This window comes from Gobio gobio, assembly GCF_949357685.1.
Source record: "Gobio gobio genome assembly, chromosome: 22".
Lineage (NCBI taxonomy): Eukaryota > Metazoa > Chordata > Actinopteri > Cypriniformes > Gobionidae > Gobio > Gobio gobio.
This window is the reverse complement of record NC_137118.1, coordinates 29116752-29137472: the sequence shown is the minus strand read 5'-3', so window position 1 is coordinate 29137472 and position 20721 is coordinate 29116752. Positions and strand designations below refer to the sequence as shown.

The window sequence follows — 20721 nt, the reverse complement described above, 5'->3', positions numbered from 1 at the left end:
CTTGAATTCACGGGTATGTCCCTCTTTGGCTGATGTACTTTCAAGATGGAGGGGCAACATGGCGACCCGCATTCGAACCCATTACCCGTATGTATTTTCAATGGCATATTATTATAAACTTACGAGAATTACTTTATTACTTGAAAGAAGTAAATATACATTTAATGAGCACATATATTTTTGAAAGAACTAAGTGTTTTTAGCTAAGAATTAACTAAAAAAGTTACACTTAAAGTGTAGCTTTAAGTAAACAAGGAGAAATAATGGAGAGCACCTGTCCTTTCTTGGAGGTGGAAAAACAAAGTTCTTTATTACCTGCAGGATTTCTTGTAAAAAGATTTAAAAACGAAAGAAAAGACGACAGTCGTTTTTTGTCTATCGTAAGTTTCAATTTAAAATGTTTGTTATTTTAACATAGTCTATTGTCTGTTTTGCAACTTGCATGAGCAACGTAATATATAGATCTAAAGTAGGTACTGGGCTATATAAATATACAGTAATGAATTCAATAAAACATTTAAGTGTAGTGCGTTTAAACATGATATCTATAAAATAGTGTATAGGCCTACAAAGAGAATTGCAATGCTGACAAGTGTGAGAGGTCTACTCTCTCCCTGAGAATGTTGACATCCTAATCTTTATAAAAAAAAAAATAAAAAAAAATGCTCAGGCCCATTTTCACATCTCAGGTTTTTAGTCAAATTTTATTTATTCAGATGGTTATTTATTTATTTTATTTTTGTTAACACCAAAAGTTCCTTGTTCCCAAACGTTCCTTGTTAAAGTTCCTGTGTACATATAGGTTGTTAACAGTTTTCATTTAATAAATGGAAAGCAAATAAAAATAGTCTCCTCCCCCTTTTATTCTGATCTGAAAAATTATCAGATCCGTGACTCATGATCCGTAGTGTGATCCGAACCGTGAGTTTTGTGATCCATTGCACCACTACAATTAGGTAATATGAATTTATGTGATGAAGGCATAACTAGCTAGCTAACTGTAGGCTGTAGTAACTAACGGTAGTGACAGCAACGGGCGATTGAACGGGCGAACTGATGCGAATGCACACTAACGTTAGTTGTTATAGTGTTAGGGGAGGGGCCAGGCTCAGTGGCTCCAGTGCGTCATCGAGCCACCGTTTTAGAACAACACAGTTCACAGGGTTTGTAACGTGTTTCAGCAATACATTTATAACATTTATAATGCGTTTAGAATAGAAACAAATTTTAGAATTGCCTTTACAGCAACTTTAATTTAGTGATTCCTCTGCGTACCACTAGAGGGAGCCTGAGGTCCACTAGTGGTACTCGACCACACTTAAAGAACCACTGGTCTACAAGGTATGACAACTGTGCTAACCACAAGGGGTCGTCCAGGTACTGTGCAAGGTCGGACTTCGCATCAACAAGAAACGTCTTCACCTTTGAACGCAATTCGTAGAGGCAATGTAAAACCCGACCTCGGGAGAGCCAGCGGGGCTTTTTTATGCAGAGGTGTTTTTTTTTTTCTACTTGAAAAGCAATAAAATATGCCCCCTGCCCCCACTGTTCTAAAGGAAAATGTTTGTCATCTTAATCAAACTTGCTTTGCTTCTGAAACACTTATAAGTTGCCTTCATCCTGTTAAAGCCTCTCATTATACAATCAGCTAACATTTTAGTGGCATTATTCAATAAATTTTTCATGGACAAAATCTAGTTGTGCTCTTTTTTTGATATTCTTCACTATAATTGCAGGCATCATCTTTTCAGAGCAGAGGACCCTCTTTAAATGCTGCATCTGTCACAGGATACCGCAACTGCAACAACACCGACTCCAGCGACAACAACTCCGACTCTGAAGAAGAGGCTGTGCTGTGGAGACAGAAACGGCTCAAGTGTTCCAGTCTTCCGGCTCCTGTCCATGCCAGGGCTGCAGCCGGGCCCTTCGCTCGCAAGGTCAACAACATCTGGGGCTCTGTGGTGCAGGAGCAAAGTCAGGAAGCTGTTGCAGCAGAGCTGGGCATCTTGGGAATGGAAGGGGGCGTCAGCATGAGCAGTCGCCAGAGTGAGACCTATAATTATGTCCTGGCCCGCAAGATGATGGAGAAAGAGCGTGGAGAGGAGGAAGAGGGATTTAAGAGCATGTTGGATGGGGAGCTGGAGGGATACATGCAAACAGGACAAGCCCAGAAAGAGAAGAGCTGTCTGAAGAGAAAGCGCCCGGCCAAGGAGAGACTGGGCCCCCGGGCTGAGATGGACATGAAGGGTCGATATGAGATCATGGAGGATGACCCTGAAGAGAAAGTGATTGATGAAATCTCACACAGGTCAGAATTTCTCAGATGCATGCATGATTCTGTACAAATTTGGCATAATTCCCCCTTTGTCTCCTAATGCTGCGTTCACACCAAACGCAAATAGAGCGTCAGCAGCAAGTGATTTCAATGTTAAATCAATGTTGACGCGCGTCTGGAGGTCCTGCGGCGCGATGGACGCGATTCCGCCTCATTTGCGCGTCCAGTTCGCGCCAATGACACGAATTGAGCGTCTTGCGCGATACGTGCGTCATGCGCGAGTGGTGCTTTTTGTGCATTCACGCGTTTGAAGCAAATTCGTGTCTGATGCCCGAGTTGAAAAATCTGAACTCTGGCATCAATTCGCGCCGCGTTAACCGGAGCTTAATCAGGAGCTTGCTTGCTGCTGTCATGTGGTAAAGTGACGTGATGAGAAACCCTGCATAATTTAAAAATACTACTATTGTGTCACAAAATGTAGTTTTAAGACTTTTTAAGGTGGGAATGTTGTTGTTTAAAGCTCAAATCTGTGGTGTATTTATAAAGAGAGCACCTATTTTTGTTTGTGGAGTTGTGAGATCCAGGCGATCACCGGGCATTCAGCGCTCAATAACCCCGACGAGAGTAGCCTTTCCTCGGCTAGTCCTTCTGACGTTTGCCGCTGGCTCTGATGTCCTGTAGTGGTTCGTCTTGTGTGGATCTAACGGGCGATCTTTGGTGTCATTAATCTATAATTTGTTGTCTGCCAAATCGGTTTGACCGAGGGCAAAGAAGTTTCATAAATAATTTTTTTTTAAATATTTAAATATACATGCAGTGAAGATAATGTAGGAGTTGCCTGGACCACATTTGTGTGGCTATTAATACTTTAATATATTTTTTTAATGAAAATGAAAAGAGGCAGAGTGGTGTTTTGACATATTTCTCCTGGAGCGCCTTGAACGCGCGTCTATTTCGCTTCAAAGTAGAGTTGTTCCGATACTAGTATCGGAAATATCACTGATACCACAAAAAATTCTGGCATCGGTATCGGCGAGTACTTGAAACCGTTGTACCGATCCGATACCATTTTCTTAAACAAGACCTAGTTATGACTGCAAGCTTTGCCTAACCACTGCGCAGTTCTTCTTCGGTGCTCCGAATGCATTGCAAACACAGGAAGTTGTGCTCTTTTGCCACAAGGAACCACTGTTTAGAGCAGCGAAGAAGAAATGAAAACGCGTTAGCAGTAGGCTATGTCTGGTGTTTACTGGCTGTTTAGCGGTATTTTGTGTGGATGGCGGGCGGCCGCGCTCTCTCGCTGTCTTTGTAATCTCTGCTGTGTATCAAGCGGCAAACTCCCCCAGTTTCTCTACGTCCATATTCACTGTTTATGGTCACTATATGAGGACACGAACGCATAAACTGTTACTTCATGAGAATTTACCGTTTCATTTGGGAAAACTGTCATATAAGGAACACAGACACTGAAATATCTTCACGGCAACCCGTCAAAATAAAAGTTCCGTTTAAAACATTTTAAATTCACCGAATATATTAGGCTACTGTTGTACAGTAGATTTAGCTACGTCTCTATGTAGTAATTACGTCTCTACTACTAATAATAATGCCTAGATGGTTGCTTATTTTTCACTTGTTTTGTTGTAAAGAGATTATTTTCAGATTAATATATTTTTTTATATTCCTACATTTATTTGTTGCACTTTTTTATACAGTTACATTGTACAACTAAAATACCCTTTTCAGTTTGCAGTGTTAGATTTGTGGCTGCGTTTGAAGTTCTTTTTCGCTTAAGAAAAATAACTAATATTACTGTCAAATGAATGTCAGATAATAAAAATACTGTAATAAATACAGTAGTTCACTTTATGTATTTGTTTGTTTTATTAAGGGATAAGTCTGAAGCACACCATAAAATAATTCTAGCAATTCATACAGGGCTAGTAGTGTATATACAGAATCAGATACACACCCAGGTATCGGATCAGTACTCGGTATTGGCCGATACCCTGAGCCCAGGAATAGGTATCGGGAAGGGAAAAAGGGTATTGGAACATCTCTACTTCAAAGGCTCAATTTATACGCACCTCCAATTCGCACCCGCGAATGGATTCAAAATGTTCAAGCGTCCAACTAGACGCAGTAGACAAATTTGATGCTCTATTCGCGTTTGGTGTGAAAGCAGCATAAGATTGCAAGATACTTGCGACTATAAGAAATAAAATATTTTTTTTAGTGCTGCCCTTTAATACAACCTAAGATATTTACATATTTCCCACAATAGACAATTATAAAATATTCACCTTTTAAGTCCTTTTGAGAAGTTCCCATCCTCTTAAGGTTCTTACAAGGTTCCTTCCTACGCAGTATTGGAAAGTATGAAATTTGATTTAAGTACTTTACAGGTCTGGATATGTATGGAAAAATATTTGTTTTTGCAGACCATTGCCTATTCATTTTTCTAAAATATAAAATTAAGAATTTCTAAATATAAATGTATTATACAAGCAGATAGGTCTGGGTTAAAAATATACATTTCTCGATTTGAATCGATTCTCATTTCTGTTAACTGATATATAATGTGATTTCAAAAATGTAGAATAAGCTATCTAGAATATTACACATAATCATAAATTAAATTAGGCCTATATAATCATTTATCATTACTCCTATATTTTCTTAAATGGTTTAAAGGCTGAAATGTGTAGCTTTTTATAAATAATTTTTATATATAATTTTATAAAACTAGTTTTTGTCAACTTGTATTATTTGAACTATAAACTTGTTTAAATTTGTCGTTTTTACTGTCATTTTATGGCTTAGGTTGTTACTGTAAACGAAGTTCGAATTGCATGATCAGCGATTGTATTGTTAGTGAACATACGACATAGTCCACAGTGTTCATGTTTTCACTCACAGATGTCTGACCTCGATGGACTGAACAGGAGAAATGAAACCGAAAAGGTTTTTTTATTTATATAGCGCTTTTTACATTGCAGGTTGCATCGTCCAGCTTAGTTCAATTATCATATAGTGTTAATGCGGGCAGATCAGTAATATAGTTGAATATTTAGTGTCCCCAACTAAGCAAGGCAAAAGAGGCGACGGTGGCAAGGAACCGAAATTCCATCAGGTGACAGAATGGAGAAAAAAACCTTGGGAGAAACCAGGCTTAGTCGGGGTGCCAGTTCTCCTCTGGCCAATGAACAAACAGTGTATGTTTATGATAAAGGCAAACATTACAGGTCAGAAGTCAGATCGGAACATTCAGAATACAACCCTCTATCAGGGCTCTACATAGCGACCATTTTGGGCGCATTTGCGCCGTGCTGTAGCTCCATATACAGACACTCCCTCAACCGCCACAGGTCAGATTTTCCGCCACAGTAAATAGAGCTTATTAAATATGAAAATGAATATTTATTTCTGCTAATTATTTTATTTCAGTTCGTTTTTCAGTAAGAGTTGTTAGTTTAGTTTAGTTTTTCATTTATGATTTTTTTTTTTTTATTTCAATTTACGAAAATGTTTTTTGACCAATAGTTTTAGTCTTAGTTTCAGTTTTCGTTTACAAAAGAATTAACTAACATGAACTAACCATGAGCAATACATTTGTTACTGTATTTGTTCATCTTTGTTAACGTTAGTTAATATAAATCCAGCTGTTCATGGTTTGTTCATGTTAGTTCACACTGCATTTAACTAATGTTAACAAGATTTTAATAAAACATTAGTAAATGTTGAAATTAACATTAACAAAGATAAATAAATGCTTTATAAGTGCAGTTCATTATTAGTTCATGTTAACTAATGTAGTTAACTAACGTTAACTAATGACCATTATTCTAAAGTGTTACCAATCCATCTTTCTACTTTAACTGTGCAAATAAGTCAGAATGCATGAAATGGCATTAGACATGCTCTGTAATGATTAGGTTAATAAAACTATGAGACTTTGAACTAAGACTTTGAGACAAATACTGGACTTCTGGCCTTTTCAGTGTTATAAATGGTTTATATAATTTTTTTTACAATATCTTAATTTTGGGATGAAATATGGCCCTGGCTGTTTTCTTCGTATACCTTTACTGTACAACTTTTAAATAATCATGCTTTTGTTTGGTCTCTGTTAAAGACTCATGGAGCCAAAGAAGGATCTAATAGAGCGTGTGGTGAGAGTTATCGGGAAAAAGAAAGCCATCGAGCTTCTGTCAGAGACAACAACAATTGAACAAAACGGAGGTCTCTACACTTTGGTATGTACAAAACTCTCATGCAAATTTATCAATTTCTGTACATAAGATTGGAGTTTGGAACGAGTCCTGTGTCCAAATGTTCTTTTTAGTTCTTATCATATTTAGTCAACCTATCCTGTTTTTTGTTTTAGTCAAATTTTAGGTGACTGGGCATTTTAGTCTAGTTTTAGTCATGGCGTATAACAGTGGTTCCCAGCCTTTTGTCCATGAAGCCTCCCCTCGCATATAAGAGAACCTGAGCCGCCACCACCACCAAAACACAAACAAACATACAAATTCACTCTCTACCAGAAGGTGATGCTTATGGAACAGCAGCAATATAGAGTTTCCTTGGTTACCAGTATAAACAAAGCAGCGCTGTGCTTTTAAACACTAAGGCTGCGTCCGAAAACCTAGGCAGCTGACTCTTTGCCCCGCTGCCATATCAGACAATGACTTGTAAGGCAGCGTTTGTACATGAAGGCACCACACAAAACTGATTTTGGACAGATTTGTAAGGCAGTTTAACAGTTTAATGATCTACAGCAAAATGGAGAGGGCATTGGTGAAAACTAAATATGTGAGATGGTGGTCCAGTGGGTTAAACCATGGAACTGACACACAGAAGGTTGCTGGTTCGATCCCAGCGGTCACCACCAGTGTGTCCTCCAAGGCACTTTACTCCATGTTGCTCCAGGGGGATTGTCCCTGTAATAAGGGCACTGTAAGTCGCTTTGAATAAAAGCGTCTGCCAAATGCATAAATGTAAATATAAACAAATATTTAATTACTACAGTAGTAATTTCTCACTAGAAATTACATCAGAAGTGGAAAATGTCGTTCAAAAAGCAAACTTTCGGATGACATAATTTTTTTTTCTAGTTCAACTGTCACAGAATGGAACGCATATTGTGGGATATCAAAGGCAGTGAAGGATACATTTATGCTGCCTTCAAAACTCAATCAAATGAAGGTATCTCAGGAGGCAGGAAGTGAGGCTAACATTAGATTCGGCATGCCTTGATGCCTTCCTTAGAGCCCTGCACAGGCCTCAAATCTAGGCCCTAGCCCAGCCCTGGCCCGAGACGCTGAGGCCCTAGCCCGGCCCGTGTCCGACAGCTTATCAAAATTCTCGACCAGAGTCCGACTGGAGCCCGTGTTTTGTATTTTTTTTTTATCCTCCCTATTACACATTGTTGCAACCATTAAAATAGTTCAGTTTTGTTTTTAATGTCAAAGTAGTTATATTTTCGTTTAGTTTCTTTATTAAGTTAATTTAGAAAAATGTTTGAAGCATTTTTTTGTTTGTTAAATTAAAGTTTTTGTTTTTTAAAGTGACGACCAAGCGGCCAGCAGCCGACAGTGAGTCAACCACATGTTTGTTCAATTTGATCAATATGAGAACGAGCGACCTAAGCACTGGTAAGAGAATTTAGTCTCATTAGTTTTAATGAAGATGATTGTGTTTTTGAGCATCTAAGACTTAGCGCCATACTCTAAACACTGTGCTAGCCAGTCTTGACAGTCGCTGTATCATGGTCTCATGTTGTTTCCACCAGCACAGCACATCTCATTGTTTCTTTTAATTAATGAATGTCTAAAATATAAAACGAAGGAGAAGCCTAAAAAAGGCCCGAAGCCCGGCCCACGTTTGAGGTATGACGTGAAAATTGGCCCGAAGCCCGGCCCTAGGGGCGTAAAAAGTCGGGGCCCGTCGGGCTCAGGCAGAAATGTAGGGCTCTAGCCTTCCTAACTTGAAATGTGTCCTCCGAAGGCAGCATTTTCCAGGTTTTGGACACAGCCTAAGCATACTTTAATAGGTATCATACTGAGGTAAGCTGAAAAGAAAATGTCATCTGAACTTTAGTGAAGTCTGTCAGTTCCCTTCAGGAATGCATTAAAAAAAACCCTACTCAAATTTAATGTGTAGAATTTTCTTCCAATATTCCGAGCATCGCAACAGTGAGCTTGTTCTGTCTGATGCAGTATTTTCTCTGCTCTCTTTGCGTTTATCTTCAGTGTGTCCCATCTTTGGCCTCTGTTAAAGGGTTAGTTCACCCAAAAATGAAAATAATGTAATTTATTACTCACCCTCCTGCCATTCCACACCCGTAGACCTTCGTTCATCTTCGGAACACAAATTAAGATATTTTTGTTGAAATCCGATGGGTCAGTTAGGCCTGCATAGCCAGCAATGTAATTTACACTCTCAAGATCCATTAATGTACTAAAAACATATTTATATGATATCATCTTCACTTTGAATCACAAACTGAACTGGGTAGCGCTTAAATATGTTGTTTGTACAGTAACGTTTGAGTTTGACAGTAGAGTACTGATTTAAAAGTCGATTTATTTAGCTACTTGGATTATCCTATTGTTACTATAGCATCTTGCGTTGGATCTAGACAACAACTGGGATATTATCGTTAATGTTGTCTCTCTAAGAAACTTTCAATTTAATCAGAAATTGTTTAGACAGTCAAGAAGTGGATATCACTTACTGCTTGCAGGTATATGGTTGGAATTGCCCCTTTCTTCAGTGTTGGACGCTGAGCAAAGCCTGCTTGATATTGCCCCAGGTTTGAAAAACTGTCCGTGGTGAAATGGGCTGAGCAAACTAACAACTTTGAATTAAATTGTTGCGGTATCCGATTATAAATAAACATCAAACATGCCTGTTGACATGTTTTATCTGTGGGAAGAGTATGAAATGTCTTCACATCCCCTGCACAGCCTGGAACATAACATTTGTTTCCATGATCTGCCATGTTCGCGATCCTCGCGTGACGCTTGTTTACCTGCAAAACTCCAGATGATACGGCTGCGCATATGCAAATGTTGGGGGGCGTACATATTAATGATCCCGACGATTGCATCATTCTCTGTTACGTTGAGATTTGCCTATTTTTCCGTGGTGTTTTTCACAAAAGAGATTTACATATGAAGGAGGAGGCAATGGTGTTTGAGACTGTATGTGATTTTACATGTACTGAACTCCTGTTATTTAACTATGGCAAGGTTAATTACATTTTTCATTCTAGGGCACCTTTAAATCAGTCCATGCGAGTACAGTGGCTCAATATTGATATAATAAAGCGACGAGTATATTTTTTTGTGCGCCAAAAAAAACTAAATAACGACTTGTATAGTGAAAACCGATTTCAAAACAATGCTTCGTGAAGCTTTGGCGCATATCGAATCAGTGTATCGATTCAGCGGTTCAGAGCGGCAAAGTCGCGTGATTTCAGCAGTTTGGCGGTGTGACACGCGATCCAAATCATGATTCGATATGCTCCGAAGCTTCATGAAGCAGTGTTTTGAAATCGTTATCACTATATAAGTCGTTTAGTTTTTTTTTGGCGCACAAAAAATATTCTCGTCGCTTTATAATATTAATATTGAACCACTGTACTCACATTAACTGATTTAAATGCGTTTTTAGTACATTAATGGATCTTGAGAGCGTACATTTCATTGCTGCCTATCCAGGCCTCACTGAGCCTTCGGATTTCAACAAAAATGTTAATTTGTGTTCCGAAGATGAACGGAGGTCTTACGGGTGTGGAACGGCATAAGGGTGAGTAATAAATTACATTATTTTCATTTTTAGATGAACTAACCCTTTAACTTCCTGTTTACAGACATCCTAAAATTTCCTCACAAATTACATTTTGGGAAATGATTGCAATGCATATTGTGTGCAAGTAATAAACCAAAAAACGGAACTGGCTGGTTCTGATTGATGTAAGGTCGGCGGCCTGTGCATCTCTACTAATGGCAACCCTTCACCTGAAGCTCTAATGAGGAGAACATGCTCTTGTGTGAGGGAAAGAGTTCAGAAGTGAATGAAAGAAGAGCAGTACATGTATGCAGATGGAGCTGCAGTTAATGGTGATTGGTTGGAATTAAAAAAAATTAAAAAGTAGTTTGAACTATACACGCCTTTTCACTGCAATATTATTGTACTCTAGCCCAGTGGAGACTGAGACGCAGCCGCCACTGATCTTTTCATGTTTGCCACACCTCTCACGGCTGATGTGAGCAAGCTTTCATCTTTTGTGAACGGTTTATGTGAACGGTTTATGCAATGGGCAAGCTGAGAGACCACATATAGAATTAAAGGAAGTAATCATCAACTGGTTCTGATCAGTGGCCGATCATTTGGAGCATTCCTAGAGACTATACCTATGAAAAGGTTTTTCAAATCCATATTTGACCTCAGCATATAAGCTCCCACGCCCCTCCTGCATACTCTGGCGCCACCCCCTAATGGGGGCGTGGACCCCAGGTTGGGAACCACTGCTCACATCCAAAGAGTGCAGGTGCCAAATGGTTTCAAATCGCATGGATGTTCAAATTGGTAAGACCTAAAGCTGTTCTAAACAGGAATGGTCCATTTAAGTGGCAAAAAATTACTTTTGCTAAATAAACTAAATAAATTTTGCTATGACAATTGCCGATTATGTTCTTTTTATTACCCTACATGACCACATCAAACACCACCTCTATTCATTCCTCATTCCCTATTAATATGTGCTCCAGCAGCAAATATCACCATTAATCTTTAAACACGCCATGCCAGCATTATATACATGCGTGACGCATCTGAGCGCACATTCATCACCTATTGGAAAAGTGCTGTTATATAAATTAACAACGAACAATAAAAATATAGCCAAGTCTTACCTTGTGATTTTTAATCTTTGTCATTTATAATTTGAAAAACAATTAATCCAAAGGTAAACTGAAGTGTTGCACAGTCTCAATTTCTTAAAGGATAACTAAACATGTAAATAAGCATGGAAAAACGTATTAAATTTGTATCTTTGTATTTGTACTGTTAGAACTATTAGAACTGGTTAATCCATAAAATGTATATATTAGTCTAACTCTGTTCTAATGTTGTCAAAAATATTCATATTTTGATATGTATCAATACTGAAATATCTGCATTGCTCCTCCTCTTCTGCAGTATCGATACACTGATACCAGCTGTGCGTTCTCTCTTCTCTGACGGAGAGTTGACAGTTTGAAACACACCACCTCTTCTCACTCGCGTGTCTTAGTCAGTCTGGTTGAATAGTGTTCAGCCGGTGCAGGGTTGCGGGCAGGGCCTGAAATTAACTTTTTTGACCACCAGCCACTGTGGCAGGTGGATTTAAAAATCCACCTGCCACAGTGACTTTTTACCAGCCGCTTTTTTTTTCTTCTCTACATTTAGCCTGTTCACGTGCTTGTCCGGATTTTTGTGTGTGTTGTAAATATAATTTATTCTGAAGAAATATTCTCAACAGTGTTCAATCAGCTTTGACATATTTAAATCTGCATATCTTTGATATTTTTACCTTTTTATAAAGGGCATTTTTTTCTCATAATCTTATTAAATATAGGCTATGCTTCAGCTTTCAGTTTATATTCTTAAATTTGATCTATAAATTAAATTAGAATAAGACACTGTAGGGCTGTTACCAATCAGATTAAATAATTTACACTGAAAAATTACAACTGCATTAAAAAATGTTGATTGTTTTAAATATTTTTGAATATACAAATAAGAAGTTGGAAAGAATGTTTAAAGGGTTAGTTCACCCAAAAATGAAAATTCTGTCATTAATTACTCACCCTTATGTCGTTTGACACCCGTAAGACCTCCGTTCATATTCGGAACACAAATGAAGATATTTTTGTTGAAAGCTGATGGCTGAGAAAGGCTTCAGATAGGCCTCCATTGGCATTCAGTACACTTATACTCCCAAGACCGATAAAAGGCACTTAAAATGTCGTTACAAAGTCCATCTCACCACAGTGACTCTACAATAATCTTACGATGCGACGACAATAGTTTTTGTGCGCAAAAAAAAAATCAAAATAACACCTTTTATCCAGCTTGTTATTGCCTTCCGCGTGTGCCTCCACGACGCATGCGCGAGAATATGACGTAGCGTCGGGGTTCGGGAATCCATGAAATACACACTTAAGCCCCATTTTGAGCACTACGCCGAGACCTAAAGCACGATCAATGTAGAATCCAACAGCTTAGACACGCGCGTCTTCCTCTGATTGTAAACAAATCGCTTCTGGGTCATCTGTCCGAACGCCGGATCTGCGTCATATTCTCGCGCATGCGTCGTGGAGGCACACACGGAAGGCAGTAACAAGTTGGAAAAAGGTGTTATTTTGATTTTTTTTTGCGCACAAAAACTATTGTCGTCGCATCGTAAGATTATTGTAGAGTCACTGTGGTGAGATGGACTTTGTAACGATGTTTTAAGTGCCTTTTATCGGTCAGAATTATGTATTTTAATTTAAACTTCATTCAAACTGAGAAGTGTTGTGCAGTTGTGATTGTTCATACACATCTATTTTTTAAACATGTTGAATATAATCAGTTATATTAGATTAATATTTACTCAATGTTTTTTTTTTTTTTTTTTTCCTGCAGGATGGCAGTAGGAGACGTACACCTGGTGGAGTGTATCTGAACTTACTGAAGAACACACCCAGTATCTCTGATGGGCAGGTGAAGGTTAGTCATCACTGAAGTGTTTGGGTGGACAAATATAAAGCAGCTGAGTTTTCATCAGGGTTTTTTTTATTTTTTATACACCAACTCAAAACTCTCAAATGATACAATTCTAATAATTCCAACGGTGACAGACCACAATCACGTGTACTCAGAACACAACAGCTGCTGCTGTGCCAGGCCAGCAGTCTCAGAATGAACATTCTGCTTTGCACCGCTCACTCAGTCTACTCAGGGCCGCTCGCTCAACCCAGAATCATATGCTGGTTTGATAATCTGAAATAAGCAATAGGTATATGGCTATGAAGTTCAAATACTGTGTTAATGACATTGTGAGCCTCATACATGAATGCACAGTAATCATTAAAGTTGAGAACGAAGGAGAAGAAATTGAAAAGGAGTGTGGAGAAAATGAGTTAATTCATCTTGTGATATACTCACAAGTGTATAAAAGCGTAAAGTTCTTTTTCATCATTTGCTTGAGGGTAAAAAGAAGTTTGAAATGCCTTCTCAGTGATTTAAACTGTTAACGAACATCCCGACACTGCTATTTAGATGAATATGTAAATGTCCTCTCTCCAGTGCGCTTTCTTCTCAATAACAAAATAGACAGCAAAAATGACACTGGTGAGAAACAGAAGTTAAGAAATGCTTATTTTCTTAATTTAATTCTAACAGTGCTTATTGTGAGCAGAGTCATAGACATAAAGGGCTTTCAATATAAAGGGGAGGCTCACGCTTCAAAAAAATGACAAACGAATAAGTAGTTGCATCATCAGTCCATTTCATGCCACGGTTTCACGGCTGCCACAAAGGATGCATTAAACGCAAACGTAAGGCCGTTATATTAGAAAAAACTGTTGTAACGAAAGACAAATTTTTAGCAACTAAAGCTTTATTAATTCTTGTGCATCTGTACTCTTTTTCTTCATAGTTAAATAGCAGTGAGGCACAAAGGAAAAAGGTTATAGGCTAGTAGTGGTGTAACGGATCACAAAACTCACGGTTCGGATCACACTACGGATCATGAGTCACGGATCGGATAATTTTTCGGATCAGAATAAAAGGGGGAGGAGAATTTTTATTTGCTTTCCATTTATTACATGAAAACTTTTGGTGTTAACATAACCTATATGGTTTATAGGTTAACAAGGAACTTTTGGTGTTAACAAAAATAACCTATATGGTTTTAACTAAAATAAATAAATAACCATCTGAATAAATCAAATTTTACTCAGTTGTTAAAGTGTAACATGTAAAAAAACAACCTGAGACTTGAAAATGGGCCTGAGCTTATAATGACTTTTTTTTAACTTTTTTTGTAAGATTAGGATGTCAACATTCTCAGGGGAGAGCTAGACCTCTCACACTTGTCAGCATTGCAATTCTATTTGTAGTTCCTCTAACAGTCCCCTTACAATCATCCTGATTTATAGACCACCCAAACAGCAAAACGATTTTTTCTCTGAACTAAGTGAACTACTAACGCTAGCCTGTGATTCATCATCCACGGTCATCTTGCTTGGTGACTTTAACATTCACGTTGATATTCCCTCCTCTAATAGGACTCAGTTAATGACTGTTCTGGACTGCTTTGAACTTTATCAGAATGTTAACTTCCCAACTCATACTCACGGCCACACACTTGACTTAGTTTGTACATCTGGCTTGAATGACATCTCCATCAATGGTCTGGTGACTCCTATCTCTGATCACAAGCTTATTACCCTTGATTTTACACTAATCTGTCCAACTAAATGTACTGACAATATTAACATCTCTTATCGTAAGATCAATGTTATTAATGCTAGCATGTTTGCCGCATCGATTACTTCTTCTGCTATTTCTGATGTTTTTGATTCCACCTGTCCATCCAAAATATTTGATTTGTACCATTCTGCCATTGCTGATGTTTTGGATGAGCATGCTCCAATTAAGACTAGGTCTGTTCCCTTGTCCCACTCTTCGCCGTGGTTTAATGCTGAGCTACGGGCTATGAAAGCAAGAGGCAGACAGCTGGAACGTCTCTTTCGGAAAACCAATCTAACTGTACACTTCCAAGCATTTTCGGACCATATTACGCTTTACAAAACCGCCTTAAATACAGCTCACTCTTCTTATATCGCTAATTTAATCAATAACGCAAACAACAGGCCTAAATCACTATTCAGCATTGTAAATAAGCTTGTTCAGGCACCCGTGCACAATGCCTGTCTACAAGAATCTGACGACTTGTGCTGTTCTTTTCTGCACCACTTTCAGGGGAAACTGGATGCTTTACGTGGGACTTTTAGTGATGAACCGACCACTTCTAGTTGTGAGCAAGCTCAGACAAAAACACTTAATAACTTTATGTTGACCAATCCCATCTTGATTAGTGAAATGATACAGAAATCCAATTCTTCTTCTTGCCGGCTGGATCCTGCACCTACAACACTTCTGAAACACTGTAACTCTGCCATTTCTGCACCTATATCACATCTTGTAAACATGTCTATTCTCTCTGCCTCTGTTCCAGTCTCACTAAAGACGGCTGCAGTTACTCCTATTCTTAAAAAAACTAATCTGGACCCAACTGAATACGCTAACTACCGCCCAATCTCCAATTTACCGTATGTCTCAAAAATCATGGAAAAGGTTGTCGCCACTCAATTGCAGTCATATCTATCTCTCAACAATAGTTTTGATTTATTTCAGTCTGGTTTTCGCCAAAACCACAGTACTGAAACTGCATTAGCAAGGGTTATCAACGACCTCTTACTCGCTGGTGACTCGGGAAACATTTCCTTACTTCTACTACTCGACCTCAGCTCAGCTTTTGACACTGTCTGTCATAAAGTCCTACTAATGCGCCTATCAGAGATTGGTATCTCAGGGGCTGCATTATCCTGGTTTTCCTCCTATCTAACAGATAGGAAATACTACATCACTATGCACAATTACAAATCTCCCACTGTCACTCTCAAACAAGGTGTTCCACAGGGTTCAGTTCTTGGCCCGTTACTATTTATTATTTACATTTTGCCTCTCGGACAAATTATTCGCCGCCATGGTTTTCAATATCACTGCTATGCCGACGATATCCAGATATATACTGCTTGCCGACCGGATTATATTTACCAGACCACATCACTATCATCATGTGTAAATGAGTTAAAGACCTGGCTCAACTCCAACTTTCTCAGTCTGAATCTGACTAAAACAGAAATATTAATCATTGGCCCTCCATCTCTAACAAAGAATATAAGTGATATTCCCAGACTTGACCTTGAAGCTACATCAATAATTCCATCTGCCACTGTCAAAAATTTGGGTATCATTCTTGATCCTTCACTGACGTTCGACGCTTACATTAGCCAACTTTGTAAAGCGTCCTTTTTTCATCTGCGCCGTATTGCCAAACTCCGCCCCTATGTCAGCCCAAAAGACGCTGAAGCACTAGTCCACGCGTTCATCACATCTCGCCTCGACTACTGTAATGTTCTTTTTTCTGGACTACCAGCACACTCTATCTCACGTTTGCAATATATCCAAAACTCAGCCGCAAGACTGCTAACTCACACTAAAAAAACTGCCCATATCACTCCAATTCTGTTCAAACTGCACTGGCTACCCGTGTTATCCCGTATCACTTACAAAATTCTTCTGCTTACCTTTAAGTCACTCAATGGTCTTGCTCCAGCCTATCTCTCTGAATTACTTTCTCCTTATATTCCCCCTCGAACTCTCCGATCTTCTGGCTGTGAACTCCTCTGTGAGCGGAGATTTCGCCTATCATCTATGGGTGGCAGGTCTTTCTTTGTTACAGCCCCTAAGCTATGGAACTCTCTCCCCCTGGCTCTCAGGACAACAACCACGTTAAATGATTTTAAAAGTAAACTTAAAACACATTTGTTTAATCAGTATTATCAGTCATGAATATGTTAACTTGACATAACACAATCACAATGTTAACTGACTACCAATAATCTGTTGCATCTTTACTCAAACTGCCCACCATGCTGTCTGTAATTAATGTTTGTTGCCTTTGTTTTTCATGTTGTATTGCATATGTAGTGCGATTTGCAACTGCAATCGCTCATTACTTGGACTGGGCAAATGTCCACTGTCCGTCTATGTGTAAACTGCTTGTTACTTACTGTTATTGTGAAGCGTCCTTGAGCTTGGGAAAGGCGCTATATAAATTAAACTTATTATTATTATTATTATTATTATTGTAGGCCTATACACTATTTTATAGATATCATGTTTAAACACGCTACACTTAAACGTTTTATTGAATTCATTACTTTATATTTGCTCATGCAAGTTGCAAAACAGACAATAGACTATGTTAAAATAACAAACATTTTAAATTAAAACTTACGATAGACAAAAACCGACTCTCGTCTTTTATTTCGTTTTCAAATCTTTTTACAAGAAATCCTGCAGGTCATAAAGAACTTTGTTTTTCCACCTCCAAGAAAGGACAGGTGCTCTCCATTATTTCTCCTTGTTTACTTAAAGGCCGTTTTCCTTGCTTTACTCGAGGCAAAAAGCCATGTGTTGACTTTGAAACAGAAGACTTTACATTATATGCATCTGTGGGGGAATTGCTACATTTTCGCATCGATACATGTTTGTTTTAATGCGGATGCGCTGTCACTTTAAGCGCCAGCACATCAAAAAATAGACTCTGTGCGGAAACGATCGCAGCACAGCTGTATGGCTATGCGCTCATGGAACGCACTGACGGACCGAAGCCCCGTGCAGTGTGAAAGCTGTCTCCGTTAACATGGGTACAGAAAAAATATGCACCGCTTACGCACTGCAAACAGAGTATGTGTGAAACAGGCGTCAGCAGGGGCCATGCTCGATGTATGCGCCACTTTCATACGGCTTTCTCGTGCCACAGTGCCTACATACTATTACAGTTTTGTCCACCACCCTTCTTCCGCCATCATTATATTTTACGGGGAAGCCAAAATGCTCCCATACATGCGATTTGAATGATGAGGGAGGCTTTTCAAGTTCTTCTACTTCTCCGCTAGCCACTGTTGACTGATTAACATGCCCTGTTCATGTGAACACGTGTGTTTAACAAGTTTAAACGAACAAGATCACTTAAAAAGCAATCTCGGCAGAAAAACTGTCTTCTAGTCTGCGATCGTTTAACAATTCAGATTAATCCACAAGTTTAAAAAACGCGCAATAAATCGGCGGGTCACGTGCGTGCCGAACCGTGGGTCGTGATCCGTACGGATCAACTGCGATCTGTTACACCCCTAACATTGAATGTCATTTCTGAGGTATATTTAATGTTACGTGACATCTTGTTTACAAGCTGTTTTATTGAAGTCTTTCCATGGTTGAAATCGGAAACTGATTAGGCGATTACATGATGATGATGATGATATGATATTATTATTATTATTATTATTAATATAATAATAATAATAATAATAAATTTTATTTGTACTGCACTTTACATTTGGAACAAATCTCAAAGTGCTACAGTTAAGATCATTTAAGAAGGATAAAATACTAATAGATTGAATGGTTAAAAGTCATAAGTTCTCCTAAAAAGAAATGTTTTTAGTCCTTTTTTAAAAGTCTCAGTAGTTTGAGGTGCCCTCAGATGGTCGGGGAGGGCATTCCAAATCCGAGGAGCGGCAGAACAGAAAGCCCGATCACCCATAGTGCTGAGCTTTGTCTTGGGGAGAAGGAGGCGGTTTGAATTTGTTGATCGAGTTGTAGTTGAAGGTGTGAGTAGTTCTTTCAGATAGGGGGGGGCATTTCCATAGATGCACTGGTGGGTTAGAAGGGAGACCTTATAGTCAATCCTGGCGGTAACAGGAAGCCAGTGAAGTGAATGGAGAATGGGTGTGATGTGATCGTATTTTCGAACTCTCATCAGGATCCTAGCAGCACTATTCTGAACGTACTGCAGTCTCTGCAAGCTTTTGTTAGGGATCCCGGTGAGAAGTGCGTTACAGTAATCCAGTCTGGAGGAGACAAAGGCGTGGACCAGTTTTTCAGCATCTGCTAAGGATAGCGTTGGACGGAGTTTTGCAATGTTTCTGAGATGGTAGAAAGATGTTTTGCAGAGGTTTTTGATATGGGCTTCAAAGCTGAGTTGTGGATCAAATCTTACACCAAGATTGGTGACAGTTGTGGAGAGGGGAACGTCATGACCAGAGAGTGTTATACCAGTTATGGAGGAAGACTGGGTTTGATGTGGAGTGCCAACAAGAATTGCCTCAGTTTTAGAGCTGTTTAACTGGAGGAAGTTGCGCTTCATCCACATCCTTATCTCCTCCAGACAGGCGGTGAGTGTTGAAGACGGAGATGTTGTTGTTGAAATGGAGTTGTGTGTTTCTGATTTCATGTACAGTTGTGTGTCATCAGCATAGCAGTGAAATGAGACTCCATAGCGGCTAATGACATGGCCGAGGGGGAGGATGTAAATGATGAAGAGAATGGGGCCAAGGACTGACCCCTGAGGAACCCCGCAGGTAACTGTGTGTTGCCGGGACCTTGCACTTCCAAGTGAAATGTACTCTGTTCTGCTAGTGAGGTACGATTTAAACCAGTTAAGAGCAGTGCCAGTGAGTCCAGTGGTTTGATGCAACCGGTTAAGGAGTATACCATGATCCACTGTATCGAATGCAGCAGACAGATCGAGGAGAATGAGGAGGGATGGTGAACCTGCATCAGCTGTCATCCGTAGGTCATTTGTGACTCTAACCAGGGCCGTTTCCGTACTGTGTGCAGAGCGGAAGCCAGACTGAAATTTTTCGAAAAGATTGTTGTATTTGAGATGATCCTGGAGGTGGGAAGCTACAACTTTTTCCAGTACTTTGGAGAGGAATGGGAGATTGGAAATGGGCCTATAATTTGCAAGCACATCTGGGTCAAGGGTGGGTTTTTTGAGAAGTGGTCTGATTATGGCAGTTTTTAGGGCAGATGGAACATTGCCAGACTGGAGGGAGTTGTTTATTATTGTGGTAATCAGAGGACTTAGGACAGAGGTGTTTACTTTCACTAGAGCTGAAGGAAAAGGGTCGAGGGCACAGGTGGTAGGTTTCATCTTTTTAATTATCGTCTCAACCTCTTGCTGTGAGATTTCTGGAAAGCGATGTAGGGGCTCCGAAATTACAGGCTGTGAGTGCATAGTCAGGGTGGATAGTGGTGAGGATCCAGGAAAGGTAGAGTGAATTGAGTCTATTTTTGTTTTGAAAAAGTCCAGGAAATTATTACAGTGCTCTTCTGTAGTTTCTGTAAGTGAGGGGGTTTGTGGTTTGAGTAGATGGTTTATGGTGGAGAACAGCTGTTTGGAGTTTCCGGGACTATTTCTGATGAGGTTTGAATAGTAAGTTGACCGTGCCTCCATAAGTGACTTTGAATAGTCCTTTCGGTGTTCCCGAAAAGCAAGCTTGTGCACAGTGAGACCTGTGGTTTTGAATCTCCTCTCAATGGCACGCCCAGCTGTCTTCATTTTTCGTAGTTCACTGGTAAACCAGGGTGCTGATCGGGTGAAAGTGACTGTTCTGGTTTTTACCGGGGCATGAAGATCCAGAATGCTTCTGAGGGTGTTATTGTAATAGTCCACTGAATCCATGAGTGGTAGACAGTTTACAGAAAGGAGATGCTGGAGATCGGATGCCATAGTCTCTAGGTTGATGTTTTTCAGATTTCTGAAGCAG

The 20721-nt window shown here is 39.3% G+C and overlaps 1 protein-coding gene across 1 annotated transcript in view; it reads left to right on the top strand.

Annotated features, from left to right (window-relative positions):
- Positions 1–20721, top strand: part of phax (phosphorylated adaptor for RNA export) — a 35359-nt gene that overhangs the window by 5161 nt on the left and 9477 nt on the right. The window contains exons 2-4 of the mRNA XM_079804747.1: positions 1737–2308; positions 6411–6531; positions 12956–13039. Of these exons, the coding sequence (XP_079660873.1) occupies positions 1737–2308; positions 6411–6531; positions 12956–13039 (777 nt within the window). The remainder of the gene's footprint in view (positions 1–1736; positions 2309–6410; positions 6532–12955; positions 13040–20721) is intronic.